Source organism: Dysidea avara, chromosome 11 (assembly GCF_963678975.1).
Source record: "Dysidea avara chromosome 11, odDysAvar1.4, whole genome shotgun sequence".
NCBI classification, from domain to species: Eukaryota; Metazoa; Porifera; class Demospongiae; order Dictyoceratida; family Dysideidae; genus Dysidea; species Dysidea avara.
In genome coordinates, this window is record NC_089282.1 from 24,840,054 (window position 1) to 24,857,200 (window position 17,147).

At 34.9% G+C, this 17,147-nt stretch overlaps 4 protein-coding genes and 1 long non-coding RNA gene across 5 annotated transcripts in view; 2 read left to right on the forward strand and 3 right to left on the reverse strand.

Annotated features, from left to right (window-relative positions):
* Window positions 1-17,147, reverse strand: part of LOC136237531 (tyrosine-protein phosphatase non-receptor type 11-like) — a 50,235-nt gene that overhangs the window by 18,863 nt on the left and 14,225 nt on the right. The gene's annotated exons all lie outside the window — the stretch shown is intronic.
* LOC136237535 (uncharacterized) lies at window positions 508-10,850 on the reverse strand. Its single transcript, XM_066027715.1, has 9 exons — window positions 10,816-10,850; window positions 9,705-9,752; window positions 6,660-7,793; window positions 4,861-5,789; window positions 3,250-3,297; window positions 2,373-3,201; window positions 1,210-1,285; window positions 919-1,155; window positions 508-841 (listed from the first exon to the last, which is right to left on the reverse strand). The coding sequence occupies exons 6-9, from the start codon at window positions 2,387-2,389 to the stop codon at window positions 683-685; spliced, it is 489 nt and encodes a 162-aa protein (XP_065883787.1). The 5' UTR covers window positions 2,390-3,201; window positions 3,250-3,297; window positions 4,861-5,789; window positions 6,660-7,793; window positions 9,705-9,752; window positions 10,816-10,850; the 3' UTR covers window positions 508-682.
* On the forward strand, window positions 7,194-10,038 carry LOC136237534 (uncharacterized). Its single transcript, XM_066027714.1, has 3 exons — window positions 7,194-9,322; window positions 9,382-9,630; window positions 9,713-10,038. Exons 1-3 carry the CDS (start codon window positions 9,200-9,202, stop codon window positions 9,866-9,868), a joined length of 528 nt encoding a protein of 175 aa, XP_065883786.1. The 5' UTR covers window positions 7,194-9,199; the 3' UTR covers window positions 9,869-10,038.
* LOC136239191 (tyrosine-protein phosphatase non-receptor type 11-like) lies at window positions 11,394-16,768 on the reverse strand. The gene is made up of 5 exons (XM_066029920.1): window positions 16,594-16,768; window positions 12,426-12,630; window positions 12,303-12,369; window positions 11,844-11,973; window positions 11,394-11,420 (listed from the first exon to the last, which is right to left on the reverse strand). Exons 1-5 carry the CDS (start codon window positions 16,636-16,638, stop codon window positions 11,394-11,396), a joined length of 474 nt encoding a protein of 157 aa, XP_065885992.1. The 5' UTR covers window positions 16,639-16,768.
* On the forward strand, window positions 15,435-16,155 carry LOC136237536 (uncharacterized). The gene is made up of 3 exons (XR_010692520.1): window positions 15,435-15,632; window positions 15,692-15,940; window positions 16,026-16,155. It is a non-coding gene; the product is annotated as an uncharacterized lncRNA (long non-coding RNA).

The following is a 17,147-nucleotide window of genomic DNA, read 5'->3' on the forward strand; positions in this document are numbered from 1 at the left end:
TGGACCTTTGAGCTAGTAATTGCAAGGATCCAGGCTCAATGCTAGTGATTTAGTGATTGCCATTGCTTACGTGTTTCTTTGAGCAGTGATCACATTGCTCCAGCTGCATATATAAAAAAGTAAGACATGAATCAGTTGGCCAGATTGTTCAGCAATAAATAAGCAACCCTGAAGGAATGATGCAAAAATCACAAAGGTGGGACCAAGATGATCACTACATAATTCCTGAGGGGAGTTAATCTACTGAGACTTAGTTAATGGCCTGTGTGACTGGAATTGTGTTAGAAATGCACAAAATGTGCAGAAATTTTCAAAGATTGTGGCTAGGTTTCTTATCAGTAACACACCTGTACACAGATAAACAACTTCTATACAAATATGCACATATTAAAGCATTCTCTAAATAATATTGTCTGATAATGAGCCTGCATGCATGGTGTTAACTGGGGAAACAAATTCCCATAAAATGGCCCAAGTGATACCCACATTAACATGGTTCCAGTGGAATTAGCCACGATTTTAGTGGTTCTTCTTATGTGAAAAAATTAAGATCACAAAACCCTTAATACTTTATCTAAATGCAGCTAATGCTTCACATTACAAAAGTACACAAAAACCTCAACTAAAAAGACATGTATAAGAAGCTTACAAATGTTACATCTAGTAACTCAAGTAATGGATTTTAAACCAAGGCACAAGGTTCCAGTTGGTACTGCCAGGTATGTGAGCTGATCCTCAACTTGTACAAAAGATCACTACTATTGTCAGCCATGCTTATTGCATAAATGTACTTGTATTCTTCAGGAGAAAATTCTAAGCAGACTTTGTTGGAAGCAGTCATCTATGAAGGTACATACAACTCAAACGCAATCATTGTACATGTGTACCATACATCACATTGTATAGTGTGACCCTTACCCTAATGTTTTGTAGACTACTTGCAGCAACTTGTAAGTTGATTAGTAATGAAGTTATCTTTGCATTGGGTAACACATCTTTGTGAAGCAAGACCTCTTGTAGTTGATATTTGTAAGAATTAATATCAGTGTAATATCTACAGGTTAAACTCATCCCATTTAATACACGTTGTGTGTTGTTGATGGACATGGAGTAGTTATTCTCCACGATTATTATGACCTTTCCATAATCGTCCTGCTGGAAATTAATATACAAAATAATCCATAATGCACAGACTAACTACCACCTTACCCTGTCAATGGTATCAAACATCTCCTCTGATACATTAAAAAATCTTTCTCTGTGTTTTGTGAAGCAGTTGTCTTCACTACTGACCACAGTACATGTAGTAACAGTAATCAATGAGAAAAATAAATAAAACATCTTACCCCAGCAAATAACTAGCTATGATCCAGCCTGTGAGATCTTGATACATTTTATAGTAATCCGTAGTATTTCAAACATGATTGTGATTAGCTGACAACTCCTCTAAATGTACTTATCACATCCTTGCTATGATGGCATTGCAAACGTATTTGGTGATAAGTCCAAAAAGTTTAAATTAACAATTTGCAGTTCACAGTACATGTGGACAGGAGCTTATTTTTATTTTTCATTGTAAAAAAAATGCCGAATTAGCATTGCAAACCTATTTTATAGTCTATAGTCCCTACAGTTGCTATAATTTTTTTGCTTTTTTGTGCAAAACAGTAATATTGATGTTTGTACTGCCATAGCTAACTAAAACTACTGTAACACGAGTTTTCCACTTGGACCACCTACAAGCTACAGGTGTGTGTTAGATCTCTATGAATATAGAGTCATTAACAATCAGCATATTGGCCATTTTTCAACCAACTTAAACATTATGACGTGTATATATATTTCAGTCACATCTCTCGTAACCATGTTATAACTATATCATATATACTGTGGGAATTCTAGTTGTGAGCATCAGAACAGTGCTATACCAATTATTGCACATGATTAATAGTCTCTAATAGTGTATATATACATTTCTTTTGCTATTGTAACTACATCAATGTCTATATACTTTCTGAAGGATTTTTCCCCACACAATTAAATGCAATTAACCAGGGTTGTTAGAGGGGAAAATTTTAGATCCCCTCAAAAAATGTTAGTGACAATAATTATAGGTTGAGCTACTTCTTAAAATGGTCAAAAATGCCCTCAGATTCAATCTCAAGCAGTCAAGTTAAACTTTAAAAGAGCAAACACAACCTTAACAATTAACAAAAACTATGGCCCATTAAAATAATTTCTGTACAATCAAACACAAGAGGCTAACAAACAAAAGCCATTCTTTAATTATGTAAATAATTATATTTTGCATTGCTAGATGATGTGATAACTTTAAAATTATTTCTTAGTAATAAGTTATGATAATGAAGCACTTCTGATGTTGCTCCATAGCTGCAGTAGAAAACTGAATAATCGTATCTCATAGTTGTTCAGAGCTAGCCATGCATGCATGCCCAGAGTCTCGTGATCCTCCAGCAACATCAGTCTAGTAGCCACAACAGCTGGGATCCAGAACATTATCTGCAAGAAACCTGTGTAATTGTAATTAGCTAGAGAGTTGCTATCCCATATAGTGTTGCTTGACTTACCACATCACTGAAAGTTAGCATATAAGCTCAAACTACATACAGCTTAGCACACCTGGAACACTTATATCATTGTTGATACTTTACAGCTGTAGCTATTATTGTTTTGCACAATTATGGACTATGATGAAATCTTTGTTGTGAAAAATAAAAAATGAACTATTTGTATCCCCCACAAATGGTAAACTATTAATCAACTTCCTGACCTAATCGTGAATTAATATCAGACAGATCATCATAGATTTGGAAAAAACCACATCATTCCCAACAACAACACTCTTGAATGGAATGATGTAGATATTACACCTATGTTAATTCTTACAAGTATCAACTACAAGAGGTCTTGTTACACAAAGATGCATGTGTTAGCTACCCACTGAGCTACTTGAAAAGATAACTTCATTACCAATTAATTTACAAGTTGCTGTAAGCAGTGTACAACATATTAGGGTAAGAGTTACATTAGTAGGTGGACATGTACAGTGATAGTGTAAGAGCTGTATTCACACCCCCAAGATGACTGCTTCCAACAAGCTGCGCTTAGATTTTCTCCAGAAGAATACCAGTACGTAGCTACATTTATGCAATAAGCATGGCTGACAATAGCAGTAGTGATCTGTTGAGGATCACGTATACTTGGCAGTACCAACTGTGAACCTTGTACCTTGGTTTAAAGTTCACTTTAGTAGTAGATGTGTAGATTTGTTGTAAACTAATGAATACAAAAATATGTCATAGTTTAAATCCAAAATGGTGTAAGGATGTTCCCTAATGCCACAGTTAACATTATAATACTAGCTATATAGTGATGATAATTTTGTGTGGAAGTTAATTATTTGCTGTCCACGTTACTATAGTAATGAAGTGTCCTATCACTTACATACTATTAGAAGGGAAAATGGCATAGAATCTTCCAAAAAGCTGTGATAAAAAATAGGCTTTTAATTTTTGGAAGAGGACTATAAACTTGTACTATAGCTACGGTTATTATTGCATGTGTTGCACATGCACAAATCAACAACAGCAACCACAGTCTTGGACAAGAAGTGAAAAATGAAAAATATGTTTTCAACAAAACAGGAAAACAGTTTAGACCATGTCACACAATAAGGGGCTAAAATAATCAACTGCATACCCATGCCACAGTAGGATTTCATGAAGGAATACTAATCTTTATAGGAGCTACATATAACACATACAAGATGTAAGTAACAGGGACAGTGTGGTCACATCTTTTGTTCTTTACAGTGGAGAAAATTTTATGCATGTGGAGCTTGATTGAGCATAAAATCTCCTGAACCAGAGAGTCTTGAGGTGCTTCCTACCAGACACTATGCTTATTATTTTCCATTGCTGTACAGCTTCAATTTGGAATGAAGATACATAGCTACAGATCAGAGACAATTTCAAAAAATACAATTTAAATTGATCAAGAGATGATGAATTTACAACATAGTCTGGTAAATTGTCCCATTTTGGTATGGTGTGAGGGAAGGAGTTCTGTAATGTGTTTTTGTGGCAGAGTAAATTTGTAACTATTAGTTCCCATTGTAGTAATGGTACTAGAATATTGGAGATATATAGGAATTATTATAATTTGTTGATTTTTCATTTTATAGAACATTGAGAGTATATCATGAATGTGATGGGATTCTAAGGATTCCCAGCCTTACAGATGTTCAAAATCAGATAGCAGTAAATAAAAGCATTTCAACTAACCATTTAGTCAAAAAACTTTAAAATAATTTTATGGGTCAGTAGCAACGTGCTATAGGGCTTAAAATTGGTATGGCAGGATGTTTTCCACTATAATAAATCAAGAAGAAGTTAATTTCGTCTCATAGTAGCCTTTATCCTTATAGTCTAGCAGAGCTTTATGAAAATCCACTACAGTAGTTGACAGTTCTATTAGAGTACTTCAGCTTTAATTTTATATAATTTAGACACTATATACCAGTTATTGATTCTTAGCTTAACTTTTGCATAAATACAATTACGTCCCAATAACTTATACTTGTTAACAAAAAAGGTGCTTCAACACCCCAATCACTCTGCCCCCAAAATCTTCCCCTGAATGATTGTCTACTTGGAAATCACAATCAAAAGCATGCGTCACACGTCTCTACATGACCCACACGGAACACACTTTAGGTACATGAGGTTATTATAGTCATAAACTGAGCATTATACATTTGAGCAGTGTCCAAATAATCCCTGATATATTTATGGAAATGTTCCAAAATTCATTAGTTACTGATTAAATTAGACAATTTACATTTTTTAGCCAACAGCAGCCAGCAGCCAGCAGCATCAGAAGCCAACAGCAACAGCAGCAGCCAACAGTAGCAACAGCTAGCCAGCCAGAAGACACCCAGCAGCAGTGCAGTGAGATGTCATACATCACACATTGAATTCTGTACTGCAACTTGATTATAAGTGCTTCGGCAATTCTATATACATAGAAGCAAAAATCTAGTAAATACTTGCAGTCAGTCACTTCACACACACACACACACTACACTACACTACACTACACTACACACACACACACAAACCACACACCAACTGTTACACACTACATACTACACACTACAATGAAAGATCCAGGATTTTAAGGAAAATAGGCTTACCCTTAAGTGATCTGGGGTTGTAATAAGCTTAAGAGCAGTCAAAAAAGGTTAACATTAAATTACATGCTGCTATGCAATGCAATTAAAATACTTACAACAATACCTAGCTCAACAATGTCAGGCTACTATAATAAAACACGTATAATAATTATGCTGAAGTCAAACAAATTGCTCATACTGTATGCAAATGATCAGCCACTAATACTAGCCTCACTGCATGTGGCTGTAATATAAAGGTCCATATAATGACAATGCAGGGACTGCTATAGTCATGTGTGAAAGAGTAAAAATGATTCCAAAGTCTGTGATTTAAAGCTATTATGGTTTTCACAATAGGTGGAACAGTTAAAGTGTGACAAAATGTAGCAGAGATCTCTACTTCAGCACTACCATTATCTGCATAGAAGAATGGTGGGAGTGTCCCACAACCATGTAACTAAATGTCAAGGCTGGTATCACTGACATGGACTTAGGGTGCTGTCTTGTACTTCAGTTTCTCACCAATTAATGGAAGATCTGAGTTTCAACCATAACACTGTGACAGAGTACATTTGTGGTATTGTCAGGTATGCCACTGCAGGGGAAGAAACCATATGAGGACTTTAAACTTAGTACCACAAACACAATGTGATGGCTACAACATAAAGGCTGTAACACTTACAGGCTGTGTACTTCATACAGGAAATTTGTAGTGAAATCTTTGATTGGCCATAAATATTGTGTCAGACATTTGAATTGAAAATATTTCTAGCACGACGAGCAGTACTACAAATATGCTAAATTTCAAGAATTTGTGCAATTCCATCCTTGAGTTATTAAACATTTTTGGGGGTTCAACTCAAAGTGTACATACTATAGTATGTGATTAAGAATGAATGTCCATTCAATGAACAATCACATGCATGTAGATACATGCTGAATAACAGAAATTATATACTGATAACTCACTCATCAGTACATATGCTCAAAAATTGTGTCAGATTAGAGAGGTATCCTGGATTATAGAGGTGTCAGATTAGAGAGTTCGTACAGTGGTTAGCTAGGAGTACTAAATAATTAGTGCACCGATGTATTATTTGAGTGCTTGTCGCCAGGTCAAAACCTAATCTGGTGTATGTGGTTGCTTATTGAGTATGTTAGACATGGCAATTATGAGGTAGGTGTGAGAGAATTGAGCAATTATACCACTGGTCTGAGTTTTTCAATCTGCATTTGACAGGTTATAATGCTAGCAAAGATTCCAACTTCCTGTATTAATCTTTTCAGATGTACGGAGCAAACAAATCTATAGGCAACTTACAACCATGTGCTGTGTGTCTGCATGAGTGAAGACCTGTAGATGCTAGGCTATGTATATATAAGGAAGTGAGAATTGACACTGAAACTATGTTGAATGCAGAAAAAATCCCAAACCAAGTGGTGACTTGATAACCAGGCAACTTACTGAATCTATATAGGTAGCTAAGCACCTAGGAGCTCAGCAAACTAGTAGTCATAACCTGGCCAGTACTAACACACAACCACATTGCATCATATTTGTCATAAAAGCCACTGTGTAGGCCTGGTTAGACACCAATCAGACCTACACAATCAAATATTATTTACAATATACAACTGTGATGTCTAAATTATTAAAATACCTTAAATGATCGGTCTAAAGACTTGCAATATGATATCATTACAGTCAACCAAATATAGATACTATAATCTGTGATTACGTATGTATGTAGCTTATTTCAGCTATGAATGTAAACTGTTGACCGTGAATCAAATAAAAGTACATAGCTTCACTACCATGCATGCATAAATTGTAATCACATACAAGTATGGCTGTAGTGAGTCAGTGAATCATGCCAAGCTACATATAAGTGTTTTAGCTACAGTACAACACTAAAACAAATAGTGAACAGTTCAGTCATGCTATTATAAATGCACTTATCAGAAATTGTGGCAGAGTTGGTAAATACACACAATATCACAGTTGATATACTGTATGTATGTGTGCTATGCTGACAGACTCTTTCAATTGTGTAGAAATTTTCAAATGATGGTGCATGCTTTGCTTTAAAAGATTATTAGTTGCCTTGAAATAATAATGTAGAGTCTTTACAGCTGCAACCCTATAACTTCCTTAATCAACTAGTTTAGCAATATAGATTATTTGCATTGAGTATAATCATAGCAGAATTATTGCCACATTCTGTAAGAGAACAATTAAAAAGAATTCTCTAACATACGTAGCTACATAGTATATTCATGCTGTGTCATCATAATGCGTAGCTTGTTTCAGTAGTCTGACACAGTGCAGCTGCTCAATAATGACATTCATCTAACTCTGGCCAAGACTTAACTTGTGAATATATAGACACAGATTAGTTGTGTCCATAGTATGGTAACATATATAGTGTATAGGAAACTGATTTATTGGTTATGTCCACAGCAGTTAGGCAACCATAAGTGCATGTACATCCCATCAATCCTTCAAGTTCAGTCCCCAAATAATCCATTCCACAGATTTTTTGCACTCGTGAATCCCTTTACTGATGAATATTGTTAAAGAAACCAGCTAACCTGTATACTATAGAGAGTAAATAAGCTGCATTGAGTATGCGTATTTGTAAACAAAATACTATATTATAGCAATCAAGTTTTTAACAAATGTGATAAAACGTCACAGTTGCATGACTGTAATTCCATCAAGTCATCAACGGAGAAAATTAGCTATAAATAAATTTGGTGATTCAGAACAAAATAAGAAGTTTAACTGTACATAAAAGGTTTGAAAAGTCTACAGGCCAGGGGGAAGCATGTAAGTATGTGTCATTTGACAAAACACAATGTTCAATATAAAAATAGCGGCTATATATTGATTTGTTAGCTGGCCATGTCTCATGCTGCATATTTTGCTACTTGTTGTATAGAGTATTCCCAAACCAAGTACTGAGTCAAATAATGTTATATAGTGAGTATGTGCTAGTATAATATGGCCAGCTGAATAAGATAGAACACGTGTTACCCAAGAATATATTCATTAACAATAGTTTGATGAGGTGTGTATGTGGCTTGGTCTAACACAATTACCTGAACAATCACATCTACTTAATTAACAAGGTATGATTTAGCAATAAATCAAGTGGTTATTATACTAAAGTACAATAACAGTATTCACTCGTGGCCTTACTAAAGAAGATTAATACACCAATTGTGACTCTCAGCTAGCTACTTAAAAGTTTATCGGTCAACATGCAATGTCAATCCAGTGGCACTGGGACACTATAGTGTGCGCCTTACTACCATAAACGACAAAAGTTTGGTGCTACTTAAGTTTGGTGAGTCAACATGCAAAGCAGGTTGGCAGATAAAAGTCTGGTGAATTTACTATGCAGTTAATATAAAATAGCTACTATAATTGACAAATAAAGTTTGGCCAAATTTCCAAATTCACCAAACTTAAGTCACACCAAACTTTCATCATTTACGCATTTACGGTATACCACTGAATGTTGCTACAGTATAAGTACAGATTACAGCAATGAGAGCAAGAATCTTTAAAAATCATAGCAGTTTAGCTGTAGGGATATAATGTCTCCTTCCTTAATTACAGCTTCCTGTTTCCTGACCTTATATATACTTGATATGGGCCACAAGTCTCAGCTTAAAACAGAATGTATAACATTGTAATCCTGTAGAATCTGGTTTAGTGTATATATTGTAGCATAGTTTGTCTGCTAACATATAACCACTGAAAAAATAAATTTAAAAAGTACACATGCAATGGGGGAGGGGGGGGGAAACTGATTATCAAATCGCTATATATTTTTATACCATCCCAACACATAAGTACATTTACAAGAATTGTTGTTAGCTAATCAGAATCATATTTTAATTACCACAAACACATGTGGATTGTGGACCACTATAAAAAGCCTCAAGATCAGCCAAACTTGAAACAGATTGGTAGGATACTGTGTCAAGTGGGACAAAATGTTATATCTGCTGCTGTGGTTGTGTGTGGCTATTTCTCTAGTCAACAGTGAAGACTGCAAGACAAAACATAAAGAAAGATTTTTTAATGTATCTAGAGAAATTGATGATGCCATTGACAGGGTAAGTTGGTAGCTGCTAAACATTGCTCTATTATGAATTCAATCCTATGCTCTTTCCAGAATAAGGATTACGGGAAAATCATAACTGATAACAATGTGCCAGAGAATTACACCATTTCCAACAACACACAACGTGTTTTGAATGGGATGAATTCAACATGTAGATATTACACTGATGTTAATTCTTACAAGTATCAACTACAAGAGGTCTTGTTTCACAAAGATGTGTTACCCAATGAGCTACTTGAAAAGATAACTTCATTACTAATCAACTTACAAGTTGCTGCAAGTAGTCTGCAGCATTTTAGGGTAAGGGTAACCATTAATGTATGCATATATATACACATAAATCAATATGGTAGCTTCATTACAATCGTATATACCTGCATAGATGATCGTCGCTTCCAACAAGCCGTGCCTAGAATTTACAGCTGAAGAATACAAGCACATTTATGCAGTGAGCAACAAGAGTAATGATCTTATGTACGAGTTGAAGCTCAGCACAAAAACATGGATAAACCAAATGGAACATTATCCTTTGACTTAAAATATATCTAGTAGGTAATTCATTTACTACTACTTTTTAAATTGTTTTAATGCACATTGTATAGCTATAATTTATATACACAGCTACTTATTATTTTATCTTATTTTGTAACTCAAAAATTATGATGACACATTGTTGTACTAATTGTCATGCGATCAACCTGATCAAGATGCAGAAAAGTTGAGTGGGGTTTAATACGGAACTAACATAAATCTGGTAACGCTGTTACACTATACCAGTATGCATATGCCAGATGCTTTCTTACAATGTGCATTGAACACATATATGTAGCTTTACATACACATGCTAAACTGAATCCGAGATAAAACCTGACTTGATGATTTGACTTGGAAGAAAAAGCTATACTGCACAGACTACACAACATGTATACACACCACACTACACACCACACTACACACGCACTGGGGGTGAATCCGAGAGGGGGTGCCACTGGCAGTTAAATCAATGGTTCCATGCATGGAACTTTAAAAAAGGTAAACCACTATGTACAAGGCCCTCTGTGAATTACAGACATCATGCTTCACTGGTCAAGCATTAACTAGACATTATCTGATGCTTAAGGAAGCAGATTGGTAACTTTAAAAACTTGGCAGTGTCTTCTACCATCACTATCTCATTCTAATGGATGTAGGTAGCTTCATTGCTAAACTGTATTTGTGTTGAGAGACTGTTTATACTATGAATATATTGTATAGCTTATAGGAAAAGGGCATACCATCTAACATCTAACATACACTATTTCTAAGAAGGTAAAAGCTTCATGGAAAATTATTGTTCAAGTTGACATCCAACAAATAACTCTTTAACTGTCAAGACCACTAATGCACACTTCCCCACAGAAATTTTTACTCTCAGAAGTTAATTGTACACATACATACCCACACTAATGTAACAGTGATAACTTCCTAGACTATATATTACTGTACCTCGGTCTGAACCATGCCAAATCTTTGGTTTCATATGTATAAAACTGTTTCCATAATATCAATTTCATGTTCCATTCCTAAAATGATAAAATAAGATCATAATATCACTGCTAGATGTGTTTCCATAGATGTTTAGTAAGATTACCTCTGGATTTCAAAACATCAATTATGATGTCGATAGCAATCAAGCTTCCTGTTCTGCCAATTCCATTATTGCAGTGAACAACTATGGGGCTGACATCAGCTTTTGAATCTTTAATAAATTTGTAGTGTTGGCCAACTTCTTGCAACAAAGTCAATATGTCGTCTGGATTGTCAGGCATGCCTGCCTTGTCTGGCCACGAGGTGAAGTGATACTGTGAGACGTATTTTGGACTGCTGTTCTCTCTCAACAAATAAAACTCTCTCAAAACGTACACCTGGCTCTTATCCACTGACATTGCTTGTACTCAAATTTTTCCATAGGTCTTGGTCTGAGCTATCTTGGGCCAGTAACAGGCACATCTATCCTATATATTGAGACAGTCAGTTGTCTGATAATATATGAATAATAATATTATCATATATGATATAATAATTTATTCATGATCATAGGGACTATAAAACTAAATACAAAAAAGACAATGTATACACACAATATGAAGATATACTGACAAACTGTGTCTGATTCATTGAAATGCATTGTACAATAGGTTCACTCATAAAACATTTTAATACAACCATGTAAGAACACATTTCCAAGTTCAGCAGGTCACTATCATAGAGATGAATACATATATTTACCTACACCCCATGTATATGGCTTTGAACTGACCAACCACTAGGCAATTATGCGCTAGCCAATTTCATCAAGATATGACTTACAGCTACTTGATATAGCATTAGAACAGTAGCACTATAGTTCTGCTGTACTTTGAATTTTCAGAATGCAAGTACAAATATGTAACTGCCCATGAATATAGACAACATCTTTTGAAGTACAACTAGCTAGCAATTAAATATTTGTAGTTGGTCAGTTACACTCTTACGTTATCATGTTCACTTTCATTGGTAGCCATAATTATGAAGCTGATGTCTTCCTCATGTAATATATTCCAAAAATCATTACAAGCATCCCTGTATGGTGATGTACTTTTTCTCCGAACCTGGGACTTGTCCCTAATGGAGAAACAGTGTCATAACTTAAGCCAACAAAGAGGGTTAGTCACACAAACATTATATCTCATGATCTCACAAATAAAGTTCTGACTTGTTTAACTTCAACACTTTAGTAGGATACCAAGTATTCTGATGTGTAATGTCTTTTAAGCCACCAAACACATTTATGTGGCTTTTCTAGCTAAGTATGTTATCCATTTTGTGAATGTGACCGATTCCACAATCACATATGCCAATAAGACACATGACCAACCTCCTAAAAAGTTTGGAGGGGTTTTGAATCATGCCTCTAATTATTAAATTCACCAGACTATATACAGTTTACTTACACTATTGCATTAATATAATCAGACGATGAACGGTGAAATGTTTTCAGTACAATCCTGTTGTAATCAACTACAATAACACATCACGTATCCATACAATGTCAGCATAAGATTTTGTCTGCTTACAAGGTATACTGTTTGGGTAACGATTCTTTGACTGATTAGCTGGTTTGGTTCCTTCCTTTCTGCTGTGTAACACTTTACACTGATAACTATGGAGATGATCAAACTCCTCAGCAAATCCAGTAGGTGATCCTTTGCTAGCCACACATGACATGTCATTGACTTGTTCCCTCATATGATATGGTAGCACTTTAGTTGCAAATAATGGCTGTAAGTGATATGATATAATAATAATTGTTAAATGGTAGGTACAATGTAAATTACACTACTTCACCATTTTACATCACAAGAATTTAAAATTCCTCAATACGCATAATATTCTTAGTAAACACATATGTTTCATGAATATTGAGCGCTAGGATATCACAAATGTCACAAACGCTAGCTAAATTCATAGCTATATATTTTATAGCTAATGTGTAAGTTGTACATTATTTGTCTATACTTGGAATTAGGATGGTGACTGGTCAAAAGACCCAAAAGGAATTGAACTATTCAGTGGAGAATAGCTGGTCTGACCAAAGGTAATTGTTGTTTCCCTATTGGGATACAACCATCAGAAGATACTTCCTTCCTTCAATCTATAACTGTCACCACAGCAAGTGAAAGGATTAATGGAATCAGTTTCCATGAATGCTTATTTAACCAGTTACTGGCTGCTGCAAAAACAGCATTGAATATGGGATGAACTGAAGTTACTGACAGTTGCCATTTACAGTACTCATGGATCAAGATGTCTGATAGTTTCGTTATGCTGCCAAAAGAGGCTGGTATGACAAACATTTTTAGGAAGTTACTACTCTTGTATTTCAGCTGGTTCAAACAATTATTAAGACACCTTTCAGCTAAACAAAATAATCAGTCTAAAGGCTTGCAATATGATTCCATGCATAATAGTCTGCCAAATATAGATACTATAATCTGTCATTACATATAGCTAGCTATTTCAGCAATGAATGTAAACTATTGACCATGAATCAAATAAAAGCACAATGCTTCACTACCATAACATAATATATCATATATTTGTATAGATCAAATTGCAAAATATTACATTGCTAAAAACATAAACAATGGTGCTTTGCTTTAATAGATTTTTAGTTGTCTTATAATAAAAAATGTAGTATCTGCAAACTTAACTTCCTTAACCAACTGGTTTAGTTTATTTGCACTGAATATAATTATAGCAGAATTATTGCCACCAGCAGTCTGGCGAGAGAACAATGAAAAACTACAAAGAATTCTTAGCGTAGTTAGTATATTTATATTCATTGGCATGCTGTACCCTCATAATATGTGGTTTGTTCAATAATCTGACACACTGCTCAATAATAATATTCATGTAACCCTGGCAACAACTTAGTTGTGTCCATAGTATAGTACTGTATATATATATATCATTGGCTATGTACACAACAAAACTGATACATCCTATCAATCCTTACTATAAGAGGTTCAGTTCCCATTCCACACATTTTTTGCACTAGACATTATTTATTTATTTATTTATTTATTTATTTATTTATTTATTACTGTGTAGGACTCCATCAAGGAGTATAACACACAGATACAAAACAAAATCAAAGTAAATTCAGATGATTTAACAAAATGTCCTTAAAACAGTTTATAGATGGCTGATTGACCACATCTTCTGGCAAAGTGTTCCATAATTTAATAGTGGATGGTAAAAAGGAAAATAAGTAACATTCCCTTACTGATGATGAAGGTTGTCAAAGAAGCCAGCTAATTTGTATAGAGTCACATCATAGATTATTTTTATTGTTTCATGTACAAATACACATACTCAATGTAGCCCACGTAATTCCATCAAGTCATTAGCAGAGAAAATTATAAATAGATTTGGTGATTCATAACAAAATAAGAATTTTAACTGAACATAAGAGGTTTGACTCGAAAGTAGGGGGGGGAAGCATGTAGAAGGTATAACTCATCTGCCAAACACACAACCTTTCAATGGCAGTTATGAATGTTCAACCACGACATAATAAATGTCTGAGGTAGAGATGTATTGACAAACACAGTCAAATAATGTTGTGCTAGTATAATATGCCCAGCTGAACTAGACATGTGTTACCCAAGAATATATTCATTAGCAACAGTTTGATGGGACATGTATGTGTCTTGGTCTAACACAATTACTTGAACTTGACATCTACTTAATTAACAAGGTATGATTTTCTCTACAAAAAGCAATAAATCAAGTGGTTATTATACTAAAGTACAATAACAGTATTCATGCACACTTTGCCTTACTACATTATCAGTCAACATGCAATGTCAATCCAATGGTACTGCGACGCTATAGTGTACGCTTCATAAATGACAAAAGTTTGGTGCTACATAAGTTTGATGAGTCAACATGCAAAGCAGGTTGGCAGATAAAAGTCTGGTGAATTTAATATGCAGTTAATGTAAAATAGCTATTATTACAACACTATTGACAAATAAAGTTTGGAAAATTTCGTTTGAGTTGCCAAATTCACCAAACTAAAGTTACGCCAAACTTTTGTCATTTACACATTTATGGTGTACCACCGAATGTTGCTACAGTATAAGTACAGATCACAGCAATGCAAGAATCTTTAAAAATCATTGTAGTTTAAAGCTAGCTGGCATATTGTCTCCTTTTTTTAATTGCAACTTCCTGTTTCTTAACCTAATACCTGTCAAGGGTCACAAGTCTCAACTTAAGGGAATGTATAGAATGCAACATTGTAATCCTGTAGAACTCTAGTTTAGTGTATATATTGTAGCATAGCTTGTCTGCTAACATATAGCCACTGAAAAAACTTTAAAAAGTACACATGCAATGGGGGGGACTGATTATATATATATATATACATATATATATATATATATATATATATATACACACACACATATATATATTTTTTTTTTTATGCCATCCCCAACACATAAGTACATTTACAAGAATTGTTGTTGTTAGCTAATTAGAATCATATTTTAATTACCACAAACACATGTGGATTGTGGACCACTATAAAAAGCCTTAAGATCAGCCAAACTTGAAACAGATTGGTAGGATACTGTGTCAAGTGGGACAAAATGTTATATCTGCTGCTGTGGTTGTGTGTGGCTATTTCTCTAGTCAACAGTGAAGACTGCAAGACAAAACATAAAGAAAGATTTTTTAATGTATCTAGAGAAATTGATGATGCCATTGACAGGGTAAGTTGGTAGTTGCTAAACATTACTCTATTATGTATTCAATCCTATGCTCTTTCCAGAATAAGGATTACGGGAAAATCATAACTGATAACAATGCGCCAGAGAACTACACCATTTCCAACAACACACAACGTGTTTTGAATGGGATGAATTCAACATGTAGATATTACACTGATGTTAATTCTTACAAGTATCAACTACAAGAGGTCTTGTTTCACAAAGATGTGTTACCCAATGAGCTACTTGAAAAGATAACTTCATTACTAATCAACTTACAAGTTGCTGCAAGTAGTCTGCAGCATTTTAGGGTAAGGGTAACCTGCATTAATGTATGCATATATATACATATAAATCAATATGGTAGCTTCATTACAATCGTATATACCTGCATAGATGATCGTCGCTTCCAACAAGCCGTGCCTAGAATTTACAGCTGAAGAATACAAGCACATTTATGCAGTGAGCAACAAGAGTAATGATCTTATGTACGAGTTGAAGCTCAGCACAAAAACATGGATATACCAAATGGAACGTTATCCTTTGACTTAAAATATATCTAGTAGTTTAAATTGTTTTAATGCACATTGTATAGCTATAATTTATATACACGGCTACTTATTATTTTATCTTATTTTGTAACTCAAAAATTATGACCTGGCCATATTACATAACACATTGTTGCTCATGTTATGGTCAACCTGATTAAGATGCAGAAAGTTGAGCGGGGTTACAGAACTACCATAAATCCACCAGTCAGTAGTGACTTGCAGCTAAAAAACTGGCAACGTTGCTACACTACACCAGCGTGCCATGATGTTTTCTTGAATTGGCATACATTAAACCATACGGCATAGATACACATCTACTAAAACCCAGAGCCAGTAAAATCTGACTGACTTGGAAGAAAAAGCTACACTGAACACACTACACAACATGCATACACACCACACTACACACGCACTAGGGGTGAATCCGAGAGGGGGTGCCAGTTTGAAGGCTGGTCCATAATGATGGAATTTTTCTTTTTGGAACTGAGAGCTTGAGCTGCTGAAAAGTTTATCAGTCAACCATTTTACCTCTCTTTGCTGCAAAATCATTTGAAATTGCCACCCCAGCATCAATCGTTATATTAAATAAGCACCTCTAAAAATAATTATCGTTTGGTGTTTATAATTCCATTTTCAAAGGCTAATGGTAAGATTTAACAGTGAAACATCGCTGGGGAGTGATTGTTTGCTATGAATTATTACTACTATATAGGTAACTAGCGGAACCCCTTCTGGATCCGCTCAGCCCGCATGCCCGGTCGTCTGGTTTGCAGACTACCTCAGTACAGTATGCAGTACTATGCTATACCTTCACAGATGACGCCTTTCTGCTACGTAGGTATCTCTATCTCATAAATACTGGTGCCTTGACGTGTCCTAAGCTTCGTCCAAATGTATGATAGCAATTGGGACACACTTCCCATCTTCACTGAGTGATCACACAATATCATGATCATGATCACACCTA